The 24,385-nt window shown below is 15.3% G+C and overlaps 1 protein-coding gene across 1 annotated transcript; it reads left to right on the plus strand.

Moving 5' to 3' along the window:
• Positions 1-2,052: 2,052 nt before the first annotated feature.
• On the plus strand, positions 2,053-23,867 carry LOC149893376 (uncharacterized). Its single transcript, XM_090098567.1, has 5 exons — positions 2,053-2,522; positions 2,592-2,709; positions 3,235-3,811; positions 4,280-4,534; positions 23,803-23,867. The coding sequence occupies exons 1-5, from the start codon at positions 2,053-2,055 to the stop codon at positions 23,865-23,867; spliced, it is 1,485 nt and encodes a 494-aa protein (XP_089954693.1).
• Positions 23,868-24,385: the final 518 nt, after the last annotated feature.

Raw genomic sequence — 24,385 nt, forward strand, 5'->3', positions numbered from 1 at the left:
GACTTAAATAAAATTCTTGGCATAAATAAAAAGATGGAGAGGAAGTATGTGATTGAATTTGATACCATAGGTCGTGCGCATCTGTTTTATGAAGAAAAAGAAATTCATGCGACTGGATGTGAATTTACTGCACATGACGAGTGGGGAAGAAAGTATACGATTAGATTTGATGAAATGGGTCAAGCACATGTATACGACTCAATAAGCGAAATTTTTGCCAATTATCTTGTTTCATAAGTTTTTAATTCTCCCGCGAAAAGAATTAAAAAACGGTAAAAACTTTTCGAAGAAGAAAATATGCTGAAAGTGTGCCAAGATTTAAAAAAATTGAATTGACTTAAAGAAAATCACGGCAGATATAAAATGAGTATCTATTCTTCAAAAAAATTAATTGCTAAAGAGCGAAGACTTGAATGCATCGAAAAAAATTTTCTTTCCCTTAATAAAATGGGTGATAAAACTGATGCTAAAAAGCAAAAAGCAAAAACTTTCGCCAAAGAGCGAAAAATTGAAAGTGACATAAAGAAAAATCTTTCCGTAATAAAAATGGAAAGTAAAAGTGTGAAAGATCAAAAAGTATCAATGGCATCATTAAGAAGAGATGCTAAAGAAAGAGCTATAAAAGACTATACCAGAATGACTAGGGATGAGCTTGTGAAAGCAATAAGAACAACAAAACCTGTCATTGGTCAAAAGTCTGTTAATGATCGAAAAGATCGAAATAAAATGACTGTAAAAGAATTAAGAGAGATCGCTAAAGGTCGTGATGATATCAAAGGTATCTATAAAATGAAAAAAGCTGATCTCATTGCAGCTTTAAATATTACCATCATTGGAAGTGGTCCTGCTCCTCAACCTGTAGCTCGTAGACGCACGACTGAGGCGAGACCTTTGCCTGTTAATGAAAGCGTGGTTAGGTTTGTTCGACCAGCTGTAAAAGTTTCTGTAAAACCTACAAAAGTTTCAATAAAGCCGACAAAAGTAAGGTTTGTTCATCCACCTACAAAAGTTTCTGTAAAGCCGACAAAAGTAAGGTTTGTTGTTAGTCCTGAAAGACCTGTGCCTGCCCCAAGACCTGTGCCTGCTCCAAGACCAAGGTCTGACGACTTGATTTCATTCGAACCTTCTACTCTATCGCAAAATCAGGTAACAAGAGATGAACCCTCTATTCTTAACACACCGGTTATAGATTCAACAAACGTTATTACACCTAGACCGGTTCCAGCACCAAGACCTTTATTTTCAAGTCTGAAGGCAGCTGCAAAAAGTGTGGCGTCGTATGTTAAAACTAAGTTTAATGATATTAAAGAATGGATAGAACCCTACGTTCCTGAAGTAGTCAAGAATCAGGTAAGCAAATCAGTAGAACAAATCGATAAAAAGATAAAGTCTATCAAATCACTTGTATTAAGAACAGAGTATAAACAACCCGTGCCAATTATAGTACAGCCTGTGCCAAAACCATTTACAGTAAAGTTTAAAATGACTGAACATTCAGCGGAGAGTTCTGTGAGACAATTTTCTTACACACCTTCTTCTCGATACCAAGACATTGCAACCTTTTTAAATTTGGTGAGAGAGTCTAGCATTCAAACCATGGAAGGGGAAAGAAACACCAGAGTAAGAATTATTTTAACGTGTGAAATGAAATCTGTAAGCATGATGACTGGTGAAGAAGTGACTCGGGAAGCAAGCTTTTCATCAAGATCAGAGATTGTTCTAGCAACTACAAATGTAAGAGAGCTCATGGGTGAAATGGAAGAGAAAGTCTTGGAAAGTAGTGTTAAATACAATGCTTTAGGATCTAATTGCACTATATCTAAGATTTTAAGAATGGATATTAACTTTACTGATTATGAACCTCTTAGCGGTTCCTCCTATATTGAACTGTCTAAAGAGCTGAAAGACAAAAAGGCGATCATCAACATGGAAAACAAGGACGATCAATGCTTTAAATGGTCAGTCACTCGAGCGTTGAATCTGAAAAATAAAAACAACGAAAGAATTGATGAAGACTTGATTAAAAAATCAGAAGAGCTGAATTGGGAAGGAATGGAGTTTCCTGTCAAGATCGCTCAAATTAAAAAGTTTGAGAAAAATAATCCAACTATTAGCATTAACGTCTTTGGGTATGAAAATAAAAAACCTTACCCTTTGCGAGTATCTGAATTTGCTGATCGAAATAACTGTGTTGATTTGTTGTTTATTTCAAACGAAGACACTGACCATTATTGCGTGATTAAAAGTTTGAGTCGGTTATTATCTACACAAACATCAAAAGGTAAAAGAAAACAACATTATTGCAGAAATTGCTTACAAGGTTATGACCAGGAAGAAAAGCTTCAACAGCATCAACCTTATTGCTATGACAACGATGCAGTAAGAATCGAACTTCCTAAAGAAAGAACGACCGTTCATTTTAAAAACTATAACAAGTCTATGAGAGTTCCATACGTTGTCTATGCAGACTTTGAAAGTTTCATCAAACCTCTTAACACTTGCACACCGAATTCGAAAGAGTCGTACACCAAACAATATCAAAAGCACGTTCCAAGCTCCTTCTGCTATTATATCAAATGCTTTGACGATAGCCTTTACAAAGGAGAACCAGTCATGTACACAGCTGAAAGCGAAGAGGATGACGTAGCTCAAAAGTTTATAACCATGCTTGAAGCTGACCTTATAAAGATTCTCGACAAGATTGATATAGTAAAAAAGAAAGTCATGACTGATGAGGATGAAAAGAATTTTGAGACTGCAACTCTATGTCATATTTGCGAATCAGATCTTAACAGTGACAAAGTGTGGGATCACTGTCATTTAACTGGAAAGTATCGAGGAGCTGCTCATAACAAATGCAACTTGATTTATAAACTTCCAAAATTCATACCCATCATTTTCCATAATTTGTCCGGTTATGACAGTCATTTGTTCATCAAGAAATTAGGTGGAAAGCTCAATTGCATACCCAACAATGAAGAAAAATATATCAGTTTCTCGAAAAAAATCAAAGTAAGAGAATTTATTAATAAGAAAGGTAAACTAAAGGAAATATGGAAAGAATTAAGGTTTATTGATAGCTTCAGATTCATGGCTGGTAGTTTAGACGGTTTGGCTAAAAATCTAAACAACGATCAATGCAAAAACGTTGCTCAATATTACTCTGGAGAAAAGTTTGATTTATTAAGAAAAAAAGGTATTTACCCTTATGACTGGGTGGACTCGATTGAAAAGTTCTCTGAAACGCAATTACCTCCTATTGAAACATTCTATTCCAAACTGAATGATGAGGGAATAAGCTGTGAAGACTATGCGCATGCGCAAAACGTTTGGGATGTATTTGGATGTAAAACGTTTAAAGATTATCAAGAACTGTACAACATGTCTGACGTTCTGATACTTGCTGATATCTTTGAAAATTTCAGAGACGTGTGCCGTACCTATTACAAGCTTGATCCTGCTTGGTATTACACCTCACCTGGTTTGGGTTGGGATGCCATGTTAAAACTAACTGGAATTCGGTTAGAGCTTCTGTCTGATATTGATATGCTTAATATGATAGAAAAAGGGATACGCGGTGGAATTTGCATGATCAGCAAACGACATGGAACTGCTAACAACAAATACATGCCAGACTATGATCCTTCAAAACCTTCTAAATTCATTCAATACTTAGACGCTAATAATTTATATGGATGGGCTATGTGTAAGCCTCTTCCTTTTAGAGGATTCAGATGGATGACTGAAGAGGAACTCGCTAATTGGAAATCCATGCCTTGTATTCTCGAAGTGGACTTGGATTATCCTAAAAGTCTACACGATTTACACAACGACTATCCTTTAGCTCCTGAAAGACTAAAAATTAATAAAGTGGACAAGCTCGTTCCTAATTTAAACAACAAAGAAAAATACGTCATTCATCATGAAAACCTAAAACTCTATGAACGACTTGGATTGATCACTACTAAAATTCATCGAGGTGTCACCTTTGAAGAAGAACCCTTCATGAAACAATACATCGATCTCAACACTGGATTAAGAGCAAAAGCTAAAAACGAGTTTGAAAAAGAATTTTTTAAACTCATGAATAACTCTGTCTTTGGAAAAACCATGGAGAATATTCGAAAGCATGTTGATATTAAACTAATCACCACAAGAAAAGAAGTCTTGAAATTGTCAAGAAAGTCTAATTATGATAGAAATACCATTTTTGATGAAAACCTTACTGCAGTTCATATGAAAAGAACAAAACTCTTTTACAACAAGCCTGTTTACTTAGGACTAAGCGTTCTAGACATAAGCAAAACTTTGATGTTTGATTTCCATTACAACTATATCAAACCTAAATACGGAGATCGCGCGAAACTACTCATGACTGACACTGACTCGCTCATCTATGAAATCGAAACGAAAGATTTTTATCAAGACATTTCTGGCGATCTTGAAACCAAATTTGACACGAGCAACTTTTCTAAAGACCATCCTGCTATTGAAAACGCTGGGTTTAAAGTAGGGTTAAATAATAAGATTATCGGTATGTTCAAAGATGAGGCTGGTGGAAAAATAATTAAAGAGTTTGTTGGGCTTCGTCCTAAGCTCTACTCTTACAAAACATATGAAAAAGAAGAGAAAAGATGCAAAGGGGTTAAAAATAAAGTCGTTCAAAAACACATTACTCATCAAGATTATAAAGACTGCTTATTAAGTGGAAATGAAAAGCTTGCAGCTATGAACGTTATCCGATCTCATCAGCATAACGTTTACACCGAAGAAATCAACAAAGTCGCACTCAGCGCTAACGATGACAAAAGACACATCTTGCAAGACGGAATTCACACGCTAGCCATTGGACATTACAAACTAAAACCATGCTTTACATTTATGAACTATGATCAACTCTTTGGTCTAGAATAAATTACGATAAAGATACAGTTTTATACTTCTTTGCAGGTTCCGGCATGATATTAACAATGAGATGGAAATCTAATAACATTTTTACATTTTAAAAACACAACACCATCTTGAATTCCTTAAGTATGGAAAAGTATCAATGAGCCAGAATCCGCATATTGTAGTAGTTATATAAGAATTTTTTGTTTTTGATATTTATATAAGAAATTCTTTAAATTTTTGATATTTATATAAGAAGTTTTTGCTTTTGATATTTATATAAGAATTTTTTATTTTTGATATTTATATAAGAAATTTTTGTTTTTTGATATTTATATAAGAAAATCTTTAAATTTTTGATATTTATATAAGAATTTTTTGTTTTTGATATTTGTAAAAGAATTTTTTATTTTTGATATTTATATAAGAAATTCTTTAAACTTTTGATATTTCTATAAGAATTTTTTGTTTTTGATATTTATATAAGAAATTCTTTTAATTTTTGATATTTCCATAAGAATTTTTTATTTTTGATATTTATATAAGAATTTCTTTAAATTTTTGATATTTATATAAGAATTTTTTATTTTTGATATTTATATAACAAATTCTTTAAATTTTTGATATTTATATAAGAAATTTTTTATTTTTGATATTTATATAAGAATTTTTTGTTTTTGATATTTATATAAGAATTTTTTATTTTTGATATTTATATAAGAATTTTTTGTTTTTGATAATTATATAAGAAATTCTTTAAATTTTTGATATTTATATAAAAAATTCTTTAAATTTTAGATATTTATATAATAATTTTTTGTTTTTGATATTTATATAAAAATTTTTTGTTTTTGATATTTATATAAGAAATTCTTTAAATTTTTGATATTTCTATAAGAATTTTTTATTTTTGATATTTATATAAGAATTTCTTTAAATTTTTGATATTTATATAAGAATTTTTTATTTTTGATATTTATATAAGAAATTCTTTAAATTTTTGATATTTATATAAGAATTTTTTATTTTTGATATTAATATAAGAAATTCTTTAAATCTTTGATATTTATATAAAAATTTTTTGTTTTTGATATTTATATAAGAAAATCTTTAAATTTTTGATATTTCTATAAGAATTTTTTATTTTTGATATTTATATAAGAATTTTTTGTTTTTGATATTTCTATAAGAATTTTTTATTTTTGATATTTATATAAGAATTTTTTGTTTTTGATATTTATATAAGAAATTCTTTAAATTTTTGATATTTATATAAGAATTTTTTATTTTTGATATTAATATAAGAAATTCTCTAAATTTTTGATATTTATATAAAAAATTCTTTAAATTTTTGATATTTATATAAGAATTTTTTGTTTTTGATATTTATATAAGAAATTCTTTAAATTTTTGATATTTATATAAGAATTTTTTATTTTTGATATTAATATAAGAAATTCTCTAAATTTTTGATATTTATATAAAAAATTCTTTAAATTTTTGATATTTATATAAGAATTTTTTGTTTTTGATATTTATATAAGAATTTTTTGTTTTTGATATTTATATAAGAATTTTTTGTTTTTGATATTTATATAAGAAATTCTTTAAATTTTTGATATTTATATAAGAATTTTTTGTTTTTGATAATTATATAAGAAATTCTTTAAATTTTTGATATTTATATAATAATTTTTTGTTTTTGATATTTATATAAGAAATTCTTTAAATTTTTGATATTTATATAAAAAATTCTTTAAATTTTTGATATTTATATAATAATTTTTTGTTTTTGATATTTATATAAGAATTTTTTGTTTTTGATATTTATATAAGAATTTCTTTAAATTTTTGATATTTATATAAGAATTTTTTGTTTTTGATATTTATATAAGAAATTCTTTAAATTTTTGATATTTATATAAGAATTTTTTATTTTTGATATTAATATAAGAAATTCTCTAAATTTTTGATATTTATATAAAAAATTCTTTAAATTTTTGATATTTATATAAGAATTTTTTGTTTTTGATATTTATATAAGAATTTTTTGTTTTTGATATTTATATAAGAATTTTTTGTTTTTGATATTTATATAAGAAATTCTTTAAATTTTTGATATTTATATAAGAATTTTTTGTTTTTGATAATTATATAAGAAATTCTTTAAATTTTTGATATTTATATAATAATTTTTTGTTTTTGATATTTATATAAGAAATTCTTTAAATTTTTGATATTTATATAAAAAATTCTTTAAATTTTTGATATTTATATAATAATTTTTTGTTTTTGATATTTATATAAGAATTTTTTGTTTTTGATATTTATATAAGAATTTCTTTAAATTTTTGATATTTATATAATAATTTTTTGTTTTTGATATTTATATAAGAATTTCTTTAAATTTTTGATATTTATATAAGAATTTTTTATTTTTGATATTAATATAAGAAATTCTTTAAATTTTTGATATTTATATAAAAAATTCTTTAAATTTTTGATATTTATATAAGAATTTTTTGTTTTTGATATTTATATAAGAATTTTTTGTTTTTGATATTTATATAAGAATTTTTTGTTTTTGATATTTATATAAGAATTTTTTGTTTTTGATATTTATATAAGAAATTCTTTAAATTTTTGATATTTATATAAGAATTTTTTGTTTTTGATAATTATATAAGAAATTCTTTAAATTTTTGATATTTATATAATAATTTTTTGTTTTTGATATTTATATAAGAAATTCTTTAAATTTTTGATATTTATATAAAAAATTCTTTAAATTTTTGATATTTATATAATAATTTTTTGTTTTTGATATTTATATAAGAATTTTTTGTTTTTGATATTTATATAAGAATTTCTTTAAATTTTTGATATTTATATAAGAATTTTTTGTTTTTGATATTTATATAAGAATTTCTTTAAATTTTTGATATTTATATAAGAATTTTTTATTTTTGATATTAATATAAGAAATTTTTTAAATTTTTGATATTTATATAAAAAATTCTTTAAATTTTTGATATTTATATAAGAATTTTTTGTTTTTGATATTTATATAATAATTTTTTGTTTTTGATATTTATATAAGAAAGTCTTTAAATTTTTGATATTTATATAAGAATTTTTTGTTTTTGATAATTATATAAGAAATTCTTTAAATTTTTGATATTTATATAATAATTTTTTGTTTTTGATATTTATATAAGAAATTCTTTAAATTTTTGATATTTATATAAGAAATTCTTTAAATTTTTGATATTTATATATTAAGTTTTTGTTTTTGATATTTATATAAGAATTTTTTGTTTTTGATATTTATATAAGAATTTCTTTAAATTTTTGATATTTATATAAGAATTTTTTGTTTTTGATATTTATATAAGAATTTCTTTAAATTTTTGATATTTATATAAGAATTTTTTATTTTTGATATTAATATAAGAAATTCTTTAAATTTTTGATATTTATATAAAAAATTCTTTAAATTTTTGATATTTATATAAGAATTTTTTGTTTTTGATATTTATATAAGAATTTTTTGTTTTTGATATTTATATAAGAAATTCTTTAAATTTTTGATATTTATATAAGAATTTTTTGTTTTTGATAATTATATAAGAAATTCTTTAAATTTTTGATATTTATATAATAATTTTTTGTTTTTGATATTTATATAAGAAATTCTTTAAATTTTTGATATTTATATAAAAAATTCTTTAAATTTTTGATATTTATATAATAATTTTTTGTTTTTGATATTTATATAAGAATTTTTTGTTTTTGATATTTATATAAGAATTTCTTTAAATTTTTGATATTTATATAATAATTTTTTGTTTTTGATATTTATATAAGAATTTCTTTAAATTTTTGATATTTATATAAGAATTTTTTATTTTTGATATTAATATAAGAAATTCTTTAAATTTTTGATATTTATATAAAAAATTCTTTAAATTTTTGATATTTATATAAGAATTTTTTGTTTTTGATATTTATATAAGAATTTTTTGTTTTTGATATTTATATAAGAATTTTTTGTTTTTGATATTTATATAAGAATTTTTTGTTTTTGATATTTATATAAGAAATTCTTTAAATTTTTGATATTTATATAAGAATTTTTTGTTTTTGATAATTATATAAGAAATTCTTTAAATTTTTGATATTTATATAATAATTTTTTGTTTTTGATATTTATATAAGAAATTCTTTAAATTTTTGATATTTATATAAAAAATTCTTTAAATTTTTGATATTTATATAATAATTTTTTGTTTTTGATATTTATATAAGAATTTTTTGTTTTTGATATTTATATAAGAATTTCTTTAAATTTTTGATATTTATATAAGAATTTTTTGTTTTTGATATTTATATAAGAATTTCTTTAAATTTTTGATATTTATATAAGAATTTTTTATTTTTGATATTAATATAAGAAATTTTTTAAATTTTTGATATTTATATAAAAAATTCTTTAAATTTTTGATATTTATATAAGAATTTTTTGTTTTTGATATTTATATAATAATTTTTTGTTTTTGATATTTATATAAGAAAGTCTTTAAATTTTTGATATTTATATAAGAATTTTTTGTTTTTGATAATTATATAAGAAATTCTTTAAATTTTTGATATTTATATAATAATTTTTTGTTTTTGATATTTATATAAGAAATTCTTTAAATTTTTGATATTTATATAAGAAATTCTTTAAATTTTTGATATTTATATATTAAGTTTTTGTTTTTGATATTTATATAAGAATTTTTTGTTTTTGATATTTATATAAGAATTTCTTTAAATTTTTGATATTTATATAAGAATTTTTTGTTTTTGATATTTATATAAGAATTTCTTTAAATTTTTGATATTTATATAAGAATTTTTTATTTTTGATATTAATATAAGAAATTCTTTAAATTTTTGATATTTATATAAAAAATTCTTTAAATTTTTGATATTTATATAAGAATTTTTTGTTTTTGATATTTATATAAGAATTTTTTGTTTTTGATATTTATATAAGAAAATCTTTAAATTTTTGATATTTATATAAGAATTTTTTGTTTTTGATATTAATATAAGAAATTCTTTAAATTTTTGATATTTATATAAAAAATTCTTTAAATTTTTGATATTTATATAAGAATTTTTTGTTTTTGATATTTATATAAGAATTTTTTGTTTTTGATATTTATATAAGAATTTTTTGTTTTTGATATTTATATAAGAATTTTTTGTTTTTGATATTTATATAAGAAATTCTTTAAATTTTTGATATTTATATAAGAATTTTTTGTTTTTGATAATTATATAAGAAATTCTTTAAATTTTTGATATTTATATAATAATTTTTTGTTTTTGATATTTATATAAGAAATTCTTTAAATTTTTGATATTTATATAAAAAATTCTTTAAATTTTTGATATTTATATAATAATTTTTTGTTTTTGATATTTATATAAGAATTTTTTGTTTTTGATATTTATATAAGAATTTCTTTAAATTTTTGATATTTATATAAGAATTTTTTGTTTTTGATATTTATATAAGAATTTCTTTAAATTTTTGATATTTATATAAGAATTTTTTATTTTTGATATTAATATAAAAAATTTTTTAAATTTTTGATATTTATATAAAAAATTCTTTAAATTTTTGATATTTATATAAGAATTTTTTGTTTTTGATATTTATATAATAATTTTTTGTTTTTGATATTTATATAAGAAAGTCTTTAAATTTTTGATATTTATATAAGAATTTTTTGTTTTTGATAATTATTTAAGAAATTCTTTAAATTTTTGATATTTATATAATAATTTTTTGTTTTTGATATTTATATAAGAAATTCTTTAAATTTTTGATATTTATATAAGAAATTCTTTAAATTTTTGATATTTATATAATAAGTTTTTGTTTTTGATATTTATATAAGAATTTTTTGTTTTTGATATTTATATAAGAATTTCTTTAAATTTTTGATATTTATATAATAATTTTTTGTTTTTGATATTTATATAAGAAATTCTTTAAATTTTTGATATTTATATAAGAAATTCTTTAAATTTTTGATATTTATATAATAAGTTTTTGTTTTTGATATTTATATAAGAATTTTTTGTTTTTGATATTTATATAAGAATTTCTTTAAATTTTTGATATTTATATAAGAATTTTTTGTTTTTGATATTTATATAAGAATTTCTTTAAATTTTTGATATTTATATAAGAATTTTTTATTTTTGATATTAATATAAGAAATTCTTTAAATTTTTGATATTTATATAAAAAATTCTTTAAATTTTTGATATTTATATAAGAATTTTTTGTTTTTGATATTTATATAAGAATTTTTTGTTTTTGATATTTATATAAGAAAATCTTTAAATTTTTGATATTTATATAAGAATTTTTTGTTTTTGATATTAATATAAGAAATTCTTTAAATTTTTGATATTTATATAAAAAATTCTTTCAATTTTTGATATTTATATAAGAATTTTTTGTTTTTGATATTTATATAAGAATTTTTTGTTTTTGATATTTATATAAGAAATTCTCTAAATTTTTGATATTTATATAAAAAATTCTTTAAATTTTTGATATTTATATAATAATTCTTTGTTTTTGATATTTATATAATAATTTTTTGTTTTTGATATTTATATAAGAAATTCTTTAAATTTTTGATATTTATATAAGAATTTTTTGTTTTTGATAATTATATAAGAAATTCTTTAAATTTTTGATATTTATATAAGAAATTCTTTAAATTTTTGATATTTATATAATAATTTTTTGTTTTTGATATTTATATAAGAAATTCTTTAAATTTTTGATATTTATATAAGAAATTCTTTAAATTTTTGATATTTATATTATAATTTTTTGTTTTTGATATTTATATAAGAATTTTTTGTTTTTGATATTTATATAAGAAATTCTTTAAAGTTTTGATATTTATATAAGAATTTTTTGTTTTTGATATTTATATAAGAATTTTTTTAAATTTTTGATATTTATATAAGAATTTTTTATTTTTGATATTAATATAAGAAATTCTTTAAATTTTTGATATTTATATAAAAAATTCTTTAAATTTTTGATATTTATATAATAATTTTTTGTTTTTGATATTTATATAAGAATTTTTTGTTTTTGATATTTATATAAGAATTTCTTTAAATTTTTGATATTTATATGAGAATTTTTTGTTTTTGATATTTATATAAGAATTTTTTGTTTTTGATATTTATATAAGAAATTCTTTAAATTTTTGATATTTCTATAAGAAATTCTTTAAATTTTTGATATTTATATAAGAATTTTTTATTTTTGATATTTATATAAGAAATTCTTTAAATTTTTGATATTTATATAAGAATTTTTTATTTTTGATATTAATATAAGAAATTCTTTAAATCTTTGATATTTATATAAAAATTTTTTGTTTTTGATATTTATATAAGAAAATCTTTAAATTTTTGATATTTCTATAAGAATTTTTTATTTTTGATATTTATATAAGAATTTTTTGTTTTTGATATTTCTATAAGAATTTTTTATTTTTGATATTTATATAAGAATTTTTTGTTTTTGATATTTATATAAGAAATTCTTTAAATTTTTGATATTTATATAAGAATTTTTTATTTTTGATATTAATATAAGAAATTCTCTAAATTTTTGATATTTATATAAAAAATTCTTTAAATTTTTGATATTTATATAAGAATTTTTTGTTTTTGATATTTATATAAGAAATTCTTTAAATTTTTGATATTTATATAAGAATTTTTTATTTTTGATATTAATATAAGAAATTCTCTAAATTTTTGATATTTATATAAAAAATTCTTTAAATTTTTGATATTTATATAAGAATTTTTTGTTTTTGATATTTATATAAGAATTTTTTGTTTTTGATATTTATATAAGAAATTCTTTAAATTTTTGATATTTATATAAGAATTTTTTGTTTTTGATATTTATATAAGAAATTCTTTAAATTTTTGATATTTATATAAGAATTTTTTGTTTTTGATAATTATATAAGAAATTCTTTAAATTTTTGATATTTATATAATAATTTTTTGTTTTTGATATTTATATAAGAATTTCTTTAAATTTTTGATATTTATATAAGAATTTTTTGTTTTTGATATTTATATAAGAATTTCTTTAAATTTTTGATATTTATATAAGAATTTTTTATTTTTGATATTAATATAAGAAATTCTTTAATTTTTTGATATTTATATAAAAAATTCTTTAAATTTTTGATATTTATATAAGAATTTTTTGTTTTTGATATTTATATAAGAATTTTTTGTTTTTGATATTTATATAAGAAATTCTTTAAATTTTTGATATTTATATAAGAATTTTTTGTTTTTGATAATTATATAAGAAATTCTTTAAATTTTTGATATTTATATAATAATTTTTTGTTTTTGATATTTATATAAGAAATTCTTTAAATTTTTGATATTTATATAAGAAATTCTTTAAATTTTTGATATTTATATAAGAATTTTTTGTTTTTGATATTTATATAAGAATTTTTTGTTTTTGATATTTATATAAGAATTTTTTGTTTTTGATAATTATATAAGAAATTCTTTAAATTTTTGATATTTATATAAAAAATTCTTTAAATTTTTGATATTTATATAAGAATTTTTTGTTTTTGATATTTATATAAGAAATTCTTTAAATTTTTGATATTTATATAAGAAATTCTTTAAATTTTTGATATTTATATAATAAGTTTTTGTTTTTGATATTTATATAAGAATTTTTTGTTTTTGATATTTATATAAGAATTTCTTTAAATTTTTGATATTTATATAAGAATTTTTTGTTTTTGATATTTATATAAGAATTTCTTTAAATTTTTGATATTTATATAAGAATTTTTTATTTTTGATATTAATATAAGAAATTCTTTAAATTTTTGATATTTATATAAAAAATTCTTTAAATTTTTGATATTTATATAAGAATTTTTTGTTTTTGATATTTATATAAGAATTTTTTGTTTTTGATATTTATATAAGAAAGTCTTTAAATTTTTGATATTTATATAAGAATTTTTTGTTTTTGATAATTATTTAAGAAATTCTTTAAATTTTTGATATTTATATAATAATTTTTTGTTTTTGATATTTATATAAGAAATTCTTTAAATTTTTGATATTTATATAAGAAATTCTTTAAATTTTTGATATTTATATAATAAGTTTTTGTTTTTGATATTTATATAAGAATTTTTTGTTTTTGATATTTATATAAGAATTTCTTTAAATTTTTGATATTTATATAATAATTTTTTGTTTTTGATATTTATATAAGAAATTCTTTAAATTTTTGATATTTATATAAGAAATTCTTTAAATTTTTGATATTTATATAATAAGTTTTTGTTTTTGATATTTATATAAGAATTTTTTGTTTTTGATATTTATATAAGAATTTCTTTAAATTTTTGATATTTATATAAGAATTTTTTGTTTTTGATATTTATATAAGAATTTCTTTAAATTTTTGATATTTATATAAGAATTTTTTATTTTTGATATTAATATAAGAAATTCTTTAAATTTTTGATATTTATATAAAAAATTCTTTAAATTTTTGATATTTATATAAGAATTTTTTGTTTTTGATATTTATATAAGAATTTTTTGTTTTTGATATTTATATAAGAAAATCTTTAAATTTTTGATATTTATATAAGAATTTTTTGTTTTTGATATTAATATAAGAAATTCTTTAAATTTTTGATATTTATATAAAAAATTCTTTCAATTTTTGATATTTATATAAGAATTTTTTGTTTTTGATATTTATATAAGAATTTTTTGTTTTTGATATTTATATAAGAAATTCTCTAAATTTTTGATATTTATATAAAAAATTCTTTAAATTTTTGATATTTATATAATAATTCTTTGTTTTTGATATTTATATAATAATTTTTTGTTTTTGATATTTATATAAGAAATTCTTTAAATTTTTGATATTTATATAAGAATTTTTTGTTTTTGATAATTATATAAGAAATTCTTTAAATTTTTGATATTTATATAAGAAATTCTTTAAATTTTTGATATTTATATAATAATTTTTTGTTTTTGATATTTATATAAGAAATTCTTTAAATTTTTGATATTTATATAAGAAATTCTTTAAATTTTTGATATTTATATTATAATTTTTTGTTTTTGATATTTATATAAGAATTTTTTGTTTTTGATATTTATATAAGAAATTCTTTAAAGTTTTGATATTTATATAAGAATTTTTTGTTTTTGATATTTATATAAGAATTTTTTTAAATTTTTGATATTTATATAAGAATTTTTTATTTTTGATATTAATATAAGAAATTCTTTAAATTTTTGATATTTATATAAAAAATTCTTTAAATTTTTGATATTTATATAATAATTTTTTGTTTTTGATATTTATATAAGAATTTTTTGTTTTTGATATTTATATAAGAATTTCTTTAAATTTTTGATATTTATATGAGAATTTTTTGTTTTTGATATTTATATAAGAATTTTTTGTTTTTGATATTTATATAAGAAATTCTTTAAATTTTTGATATTTCTATAAGAAATTCTTTAAATTTTTGATATTTATATAAGAATTTTTTATTTTTGATATTTATATAAGAAATTCTTTAAATTTTTGATATTTATATAAGAATTTTTTATTTTTGATATTAATATAAGAAATTCTTTAAATCTTTGATATTTATATAAAAATTTTTTGTTTTTGATATTTATATAAGAAAATCTTTAAATTTTTGATATTTCTATAAGAATTTTTTATTTTTGATATTTATATAAGAATTTTTTGTTTTTGATATTTCTATAAGAATTTTTTATTTTTGATATTTATATAAGAATTTTTTGTTTTTGATATTTATATAAGAAATTCTTTAAATTTTTGATATTTATATAAGAATTTTTTATTTTTGATATTAATATAAGAAATTCTCTAAATTTTTGATATTTATATAAAAAATTCTTTAAATTTTTGATATTTATATAAGAATTTTTTGTTTTTGATATTTATATAAGAAATTCTTTAAATTTTTGATATTTATATAAGAATTTTTTATTTTTGATATTAATATAAGAAATTCTCTAAATTTTTGATATTTATATAAAAAATTCTTTAAATTTTTGATATTTATATAAGAATTTTTTGTTTTTGATATTTATATAAGAATTTTTTGTTTTTGATATTTATATAAGAAATTCTTTAAATTTTTGATATTTATATAAGAATTTTTTGTTTTTGATATTTATATAAGAAATTCTTTAAATTTTTGATATTTATATAAGAATTTTTTGTTTTTGATAATTATATAAGAAATTCTTTAAATTTTTGATATTTATATAATAATTTTTTGTTTTTGATATTTATATAAGAATTTCTTTAAATTTTTGATATTTATATAAGAATTTTTTGTTTTTGATATTTATATAAGAATTTCTTTAAATTTTTGATATTTATATAAGAATTTTTTATTTTTGATATTAATATAAGAAATTCTTTAATTTTTTGATATTTATATAAAAAATTCTTTAAATTTTTGATATTTATATAAGAATTTTTTGTTTTTGATATTTATATAAGAATTTTTTGTTTTTGATATTTATATAAGAAATTCTTTAAATTTTTGATATTTATATAAGAATTTTTTGTTTTTGATAATTATATAAGAAATTCTTTAAATTTTTGATATTTATATAATAATTTTTTGTTTTTGATATTTATATAAGAAATTCTTTAAATTTTTGATATTTATATAAGAAATTCTTTAAATTTTTGATATTTATATAAGAATTTTTTGTTTTTGATATTTATATAAGAATTTTTTGTTTTTGATATTTATATAAGAATTTTTTGTTTTTGATAATTATATAAGAAATTCTTTAAATTTTTGATATTTATATAAAAAATTCTTTAAATTTTTGATATTTATATAAGAATTTTTTGTTTTTGATATTTATATAAGAAATTCTTTAAATTTTTGATATTTATATAAGAAATTCTTTAAATTTTTGATATTTATATAATAAGTTTTTGTTTTTGATATTTATATAAGAATTTTTTGTTTTTGATATTTATATAAGAATTTCTTTAAATTTTTGATATTTATATAAGAATTTTTTGTTTTTGATATTTATATAAGAATTTCTTTAAATTTTTGATATTTATATAAGAATTTTTTGTTTTTGATATTTATATAAGAAATTCTTTAAATTTTTGATATTTATATAAGAAATTCTTTAAATTTTTGATATTTATATAATAAGTTTTTGTTTTTGATATTTATATAAGAATTTTTTGTTTTTGATATTTATATAAGAATTTCTTTAAATTTTTGATATTTATATAATAATTTTTTGTTTTTGATATTTATATAAGAAATTCTTTAAATTTTTGATATTTATATAAGAAATTCTTTAAATTTTTGATATTTATATAATAAGTTTTTGTTTTTGATATTTATATAAGAATTTTTTGTTTTTGATATTTATATAAGAATTTCTTTAAATTTTTGATATTTATATAAGAATTTTTTGTTTTTGATATTTATATAAGAATTTCTTTAAATTTTTGATATTTATATAAGAATTTTTTATTTTTGATATTAATATAAGAAATTCTTTAAATTTTTGATATTTATATAAAAAATTCTTTAAATTTTTGATATTTATATAAGAATTTTTTGTTTTTGATATTTATATAAGAATTTTTTGTTTTTGATATTTATATAAGAAAATCTTTAAATTTTTGATATTTATATAAGAATTTTTTGTTTTTGATATTAATATAAGAAATTCTTTAAATTTTTGATATTTATATAAAAAATTCTTTCAATTTTTGATATTTATATAAGAATTTTTTGTTTTTGATATTTATATAAGAATTTTTTGTTTTTGATATTTATATAAGAAATTCTCTAAATTTTTGATATTTATATAAAAAATTCTTTAAATTTTTGATATTTATATAATAATTCTTTGTTTTTGATATTTATATAATAATTTTTTGTTTTTGATATTTATATAAGAAATTCTTTAAATTTTTGATATTTATATAAGAATTTTTTGTTTTTGATAATTATATAAGAAATTCTTTAAATTTTTGATATTTATATAAGAAATTCTTTAAATTTTTGATATTTATATAATAATTTTTTGTTTTTGATATTTATATAAGAAATTCTTTAAATTTTTGATATTTATATAAGAAATTCTTTAAATTTTTGATATTTATATTATAATTTTTTGTTTTTGATATTTATATAAGAATTTTTTGTTTTTGATATTTATATAAGAAATTCTTTAAAGTTTTGATATTTATATAAGAATTTTTTGTTTTTGATATTTATATAAGAATTTTTTTAAATTTTTGATATTTATATAAGAATTTTTTATTTTTGATATTAATATAAGAAATTCTTTAAATTTTTGATATTTATATAAAAAATTCTTTAAATTTTTGATATTTATATAATAATTTTTTGTTTTTGATATTTATATAAGAATTTTTTGTTTTTGATATTTATATAAGAATTTCTTTAAATTTTTGATATTTATATGAGAATTTTTTGTTTTTGATATTTATATAAGAATTTTTTGTTTTTGATATTTATATAAGAAATTCTTTAAATTTTTGATATTTCTATAAGAAATTCTTTAAATTTTTGATATTTATATAAGAATTTTTTATTTTTGATATTTATATAAGAAATTCTTTAAATTTTTGATATTTATATAAGAATTTTTTATTTTTGATATTAATATAAGAAATTCTTTAAATCTTTGATATTTATATAAAAATTTTTTGTTTTTGATATTTATATAAGAAAATCTTTAAATTTTTGATATTTCTATAAGAATTTTTTATTTTTGATATTTATATAAGAATTTTTTGTTTTTGATATTTCTATAAGAATTTTTTATTTTTGATATTTATATAAGAATTTTTTGTTTTTGATATTTATATAAGAAATTCTTTAAATTTTTGATATTTATATAAGAATTTTTTATTTTTGATATTAATATAAGAAATTCTCTAAATTTTTGATATTTATATAAAAAATTCTTTAAATTTTTGATATTTATATAAGAATTTTTTGTTTTTGATATTTATATAAGAAATTCTTTAAATTTTTGATATTTATATAAGAATTTTTTATTTTTGATATTAATATAAGAAATTCTCTAAATTTTTGATATTTATATAAAAAATTCTTTAAATTTTTGATATTTATATAAGAATTTTTTGTTTTTGATATTTATATAAGAATTTTTTGTTTTTGATATTTATATAAGAAATTCTTTAAATTTTTGATATTTATATAAGAATTTTTTGTTTTTGATATTTATATAAGAAATTCTTTAAATTTTTGATATTTATATAAGAATTTTTTGTTTTTGATAATTATATAAGAAATTCTTTAAATTTTTGATATTTATATAATAATTTTTTGTTTTTGATATTTATATAAGAATTTCTTTAAATTTTTGATATTTATATAAGAATTTTTTGTTTTTGATATTTATATAAGAATTTCTTTAAATTTTTGATATTTATATAAGAATTTTTTATTTTTGATATTAATATAAGAAATTCTTTAATTTTTTGATATTTATATAAAAAATTCTTTAAATTTTTGATATTTATATAAGAATTTTTTGTTTTTGATATTTATATAAGAATTTTTTGTTTTTGATATTTATATAAGAAATTCTTTAAATTTTTGATATTTATATAAGAATTTTTTGTTTTTGATAATTATATAAGAAATTCTTTAAATTTTTGATATTTATATAATAATTTTTTGTTTTTGATATTTATATAAGAAATTCTTTAAATTTTTGATATTTATATAAGAAATTCTTTAAATTTTTGATATTTATATAAGAATTTTTTGTTTTTGATATTTATATAAGAATTTTTTGTTTTTGATATTTATATAAGAATTTTTTGTTTTTGATAATTATATAAGAAATTCTTTAAATTTTTGATATTTATATAAAAAATTCTTTAAATTTTTGATATTTATATAAGAATTTTTTGTTTTTGATATTTATATAAGAAATTCTTTAAATTTTTGATATTTATATAAGAAATTCTTTAAATTTTTGATATTTATATAATAAGTTTTTGTTTTTGATATTTATATAAGAATTTTTTGTTTTTGATATTTATATAAGAATTTCTTTAAATTTTTGATATTTATATAAGAATTTTTTGTTTTTGATATTTATATAAGAATTTCTTTAAATTTTTGATATTTATATAAGAATTTTTTATTTTTGATATTAATATAAGAAATTCTTTAAATTTTTGATATTTATATAAAAAATTCTTTAAATTTTTGATATTTATATAAGAATTTTTTGTTTTTGATATTTATATAAGAATTTTTTGTTTTTGATATTTATATAAGAAAATCTTTAAATTTTTGATATTTATATAAGAATTTTTTGTTTTTGATATTTATATAAGAAATTCTTTAAATTTTTGATATTTATATAAGAAATTCTTTAAATTTTTGATATTTATATAATAAGTTTTTGTTTTTGATATTTATATAAGAATTTTTTGTTTTTGATATTTATATAAGAATTTCTTTAAATTTTTGATATTTATATAAGAATTTTTTGTTTTTGATATTTATATAAGAAATTCTTTAAATTTTTGATATTTATATAAGAATTTTTTGTTTTTGATAATTATATAAGAAATTCTTTAAATTTTTGATATTTATATAAGAAATTCTTTAAATTTTTGATATTTATATAAGAATTTTTTGTTTTTGATATTTATATAAGAATTTTTTGTTTATGATATTTATATAAGAATTTTTTATTTTTGATATTAATATAAGAAATTCTTTAAATTTTTGATATTTATATAAAAAATTCTTTAAATTTTTGATATTTATATAAGAATTTTTTGTTTTTGATATTTATATAAGAATTTTTTGTTTTTGATATTTATATAAGAAAATCTTTAAATTTTTGATATTTATATAAGAATTTTTTGTTTTTGATATTTATATAAGAATTTTTTGTTTTTGATATTTATATAAGAAAATCTTTAAATTTTTGATATTTATATAAGAATTTTTTGTTTTTGATATTAATATAAGAAATTCTCTAAATTTTTGATATTTATTTAAAAAATTCTTTAAATTTTTGATATTTATATAATAATTCTTTGTTTTTGATATTTATATAATAATTTTTTGTTTTTGATATTTATATAAGAAATTCTTTAAATTTTTGATATTTATATAAGAATTTTTTGTTTTTGATAATTATATAAGAAATTCTTTAAATTTTTGATATTTATATAAAAAATTCTTTAAATTTTTGATATTTATATAAGAATTTTTTGTTTTTGATATTTATATAAGAAATTCTTTAAATTTTTGATATTTATATAAGAAATTCTTTAAATTTTTGATATTTATATAATAAGTTTTTGTTTTTGATATTTATATAAGAATTTTTTGTTTTTGATATTTATATAAGAATTTCTTTAAATTTTTGATATTTATATAAGAATTTTTTGTTTTTGATATTTATATAAGAATTTCTTTAAATTTTTGATATTTATATAAGAATTTTTTATTTTTGATATTAATATAAGAAATTCTTTAAATTTTTGATATTTATATAAAAAATTCTTTAAATTTTTGATATTTATATAAGAATTTTTTGTTTTTGATATTTATATAAGAATTTTTTGTTTTTGATATTTATATAAGAAAATCTTTAAATTTTTGATATTTATATAAGAATTTTTTGTTTTTGATATTAATATAAGAAATTCTTTATATTTTTGATATTTATATAAAAAATTCTTTAAATTTTTGATATTTATATAAGAATTTTTTGTTTTTGATATTTATATAAGAATTTTTTGTTTTTGATATTTATATAAGAAAATCTTTAAATTTTTGATATTTATATAAGAATTTTTTGTTTTTGATATTAATATAAGAAATTCTCTAAATTTTTGATATTTATTTAAAAAATTCTTTAAATTTTTGATATTTATATAATAATTCTTTGTTTTTGATATTTATATAATAATTTTTTGTTTTTGATATTTATATAAGAAATTCTTTAAATTTTTGATATTTATATAAGAATTTTTTGTTTTTGATAATTATATAAGAAATTCTTTAAATTTTTGATATTTATATAAGAAATTCTTTAAATTTTTGATATTTATATAATAATTTTTTGTTTTTGATATTTATATAAGAAATTCTTTAAATTTTTGATATTTATATAAGAATTTTTTGTTTTTGATAATTATATAAGAATTTCTTTAAATTTTTGATATTTATATAAGAATTTTTTGTTTTTGATATTTATATAAGATTTTTTTGTTTTTGATAATTATATAAGAAATTCTTTAAATTTTTGATATTTATATAAGAAATTCTTTAAATTTTTGATATTTATATAATAATTTTTTGTTTTTGATATTTATATAAGAATTTTTTGTTTTTGATATTTATATAAGAAATTCTTTAAAGTTTTGATATTTATATAAGAATTTTTTGTTTTTGATATTTATATAAGAATTTTTTTAAATTTTTGATATTTATATAAGAATTTTTTATTTTTGATATTAATATAAGAAAGTCTTTAAATTTTTGATATTTATATAAAAAATTCTTTAAATTTTTGATATTTATATAAGAATTTTTTGTTTTTGATATTTATATAAGAATTTTTTGTTTATGATATTTATATAAGAATTTTTTATTTTTGATATTAATATAAGAAATTCTTTAAATTTATGATATTTATATAAAAAATTCTTTAAATTTTTGATATTTATATAATAATTTTTTGTTTTTGATATTTATATAAGAATTTTTTGTTTTTGATATTTATATAAGAAATTCTTTAAATTTTTGATATTTATATAAGAATTTTTTGTTTTTGATAATTATATAAGAAATTCTTTAAATTTTTGATATTTATATAATAATTTTTTGTTTTTGATATTTATATAAGAATTTTTTGTTTTTGATATTTATATAAGAATTTCTTTAAATTTTTGATATTTATATAAGAATTTTTTGTTTTTGATATTTATATAAGAATTTCTTTAAATTTTTGATATTTATATAAGAATTTTTTGTTTTTGATATTTATATAAGAATTTCTTTAAATTTTTGATATTTATATAAGAATTTTTTATTTTTGATATTAATATAAGAAAGTCTTTAAATTTTTGATATTTATATAAAAAATTCTTTAAATTTTTGATATTTATATAAGAATTTTTTGTTTTTGATATTTATATAAGAATTTTTTGTTTTTGATATTTATATAAGAATTTTTTATTTTTGATATTAATATAAGAAATTCTTTAAATTTATGATATTTATATAAAAAATTCTTTAAATTTTTGATATTTATATAATAATTTTTTGTTTTTGATATTTATATAAGAATTTTTTGTTTTTGATATTTATATAAGAAATTCTTTAAATTTTTGATATTTATATAAGAATTTTTTGTTTTTGATAATTATATAAGAAATTCTTTAAATTTTTGATATTTATATAATAATTTTTTGTTTTTGATATTTATATAAGAAATTCTTTAAATTTTTGATATTTATATAAGAAATTCTTTAAATTTTTGATATTTATATAAGAATTTTTTGTTTTTGATATTTATATAAGAATTTTTTGTTTTTGATATTTATATAAGAAATTCTTTAAATATTTGATATTTATATAAGAATTTTTTGTTTTTGATAATTATATAAGAAATTCTTTAAATTTTTGATATTTATATAAGAATTTTTTGTTTTAGTTGTAAACAGTCCAACACTAGCAAAAGCACTCTCAGTTTCTTCTGATGTAAGAGAAAGAGCTTAAAGAGCTTTAACGAATAGATGTAAATATTTAGGCCTAGCTTTACTAGCTTTAAAAACAGCCATTTTTTTTTAATAAGGATTGATACAAAGTGATGATGGTCAATTTTCATTTCAATATCTAATTGTTTTAACAAAAAATTTGTATTATTGAGTTTAATAATTTCTAAAGTTAGCAATTAAAACTATTTACTCTGGAAAATTTGAAATAGCCAGCTCCATGCCTCAAACCATCTAGTAGTGCTACCTTTTTTAAATTTATCAATATTTAATATTTTGTACAACTACAATCTTTTATTAGCTCAAAGTTAACTTAACTCATCCTTTTTTTTTTTTTTTGAATTAAAACTTTTTAACGACTTTTTTTTTGACGGATATCACCTTGGGCTTACGATAGCAAATAAAAATGCATAGCGCGTTACCATTTTTACTTTAAAAGATTGAAACAAATTTACAAGTAACAAATGACCCAACAAAGATATTTGAAAAATTCAATTTCAATATTTTTGCTTTTACTGTGCA

The sequence above is a fragment of the Hydra viridissima genome, unplaced genomic scaffold, assembly GCF_058129835.1.
Source record: "Hydra viridissima isolate aposymbiotic clone 2 unplaced genomic scaffold, HvirCarnegie_v1 scaffold_1, whole genome shotgun sequence".
Classification (NCBI taxonomy): Eukaryota; Metazoa; Cnidaria; class Hydrozoa; order Anthoathecata; family Hydridae; genus Hydra; species Hydra viridissima.

What these genes read in the sequence shown, in the direction of transcription:
- LOC149893376 (XM_090098567.1), top strand. Translation starts at nt 2,053, where the DNA reads ATGGAGTTTCCTGTCAAGATCGCTCAAATTAAAAAGTTTGAGAAAAAT. An exon ending in TTCTCGACAAGATTGATATA is followed by an intron (nt 2,710 to 3,234) that starts GTAAAAAAGAAA and finishes TCGATTGAAAAG; the next exon opens with TTCTCTGAAACGCAATTACC. An exon ending in GTTAAATAATAAGATTATCG is followed by an intron (nt 4,535 to 23,802) that starts GTATGTTCAAAG and finishes TTTTTGTTTTAG; the next exon opens with TTGTAAACAGTCCAACACTA.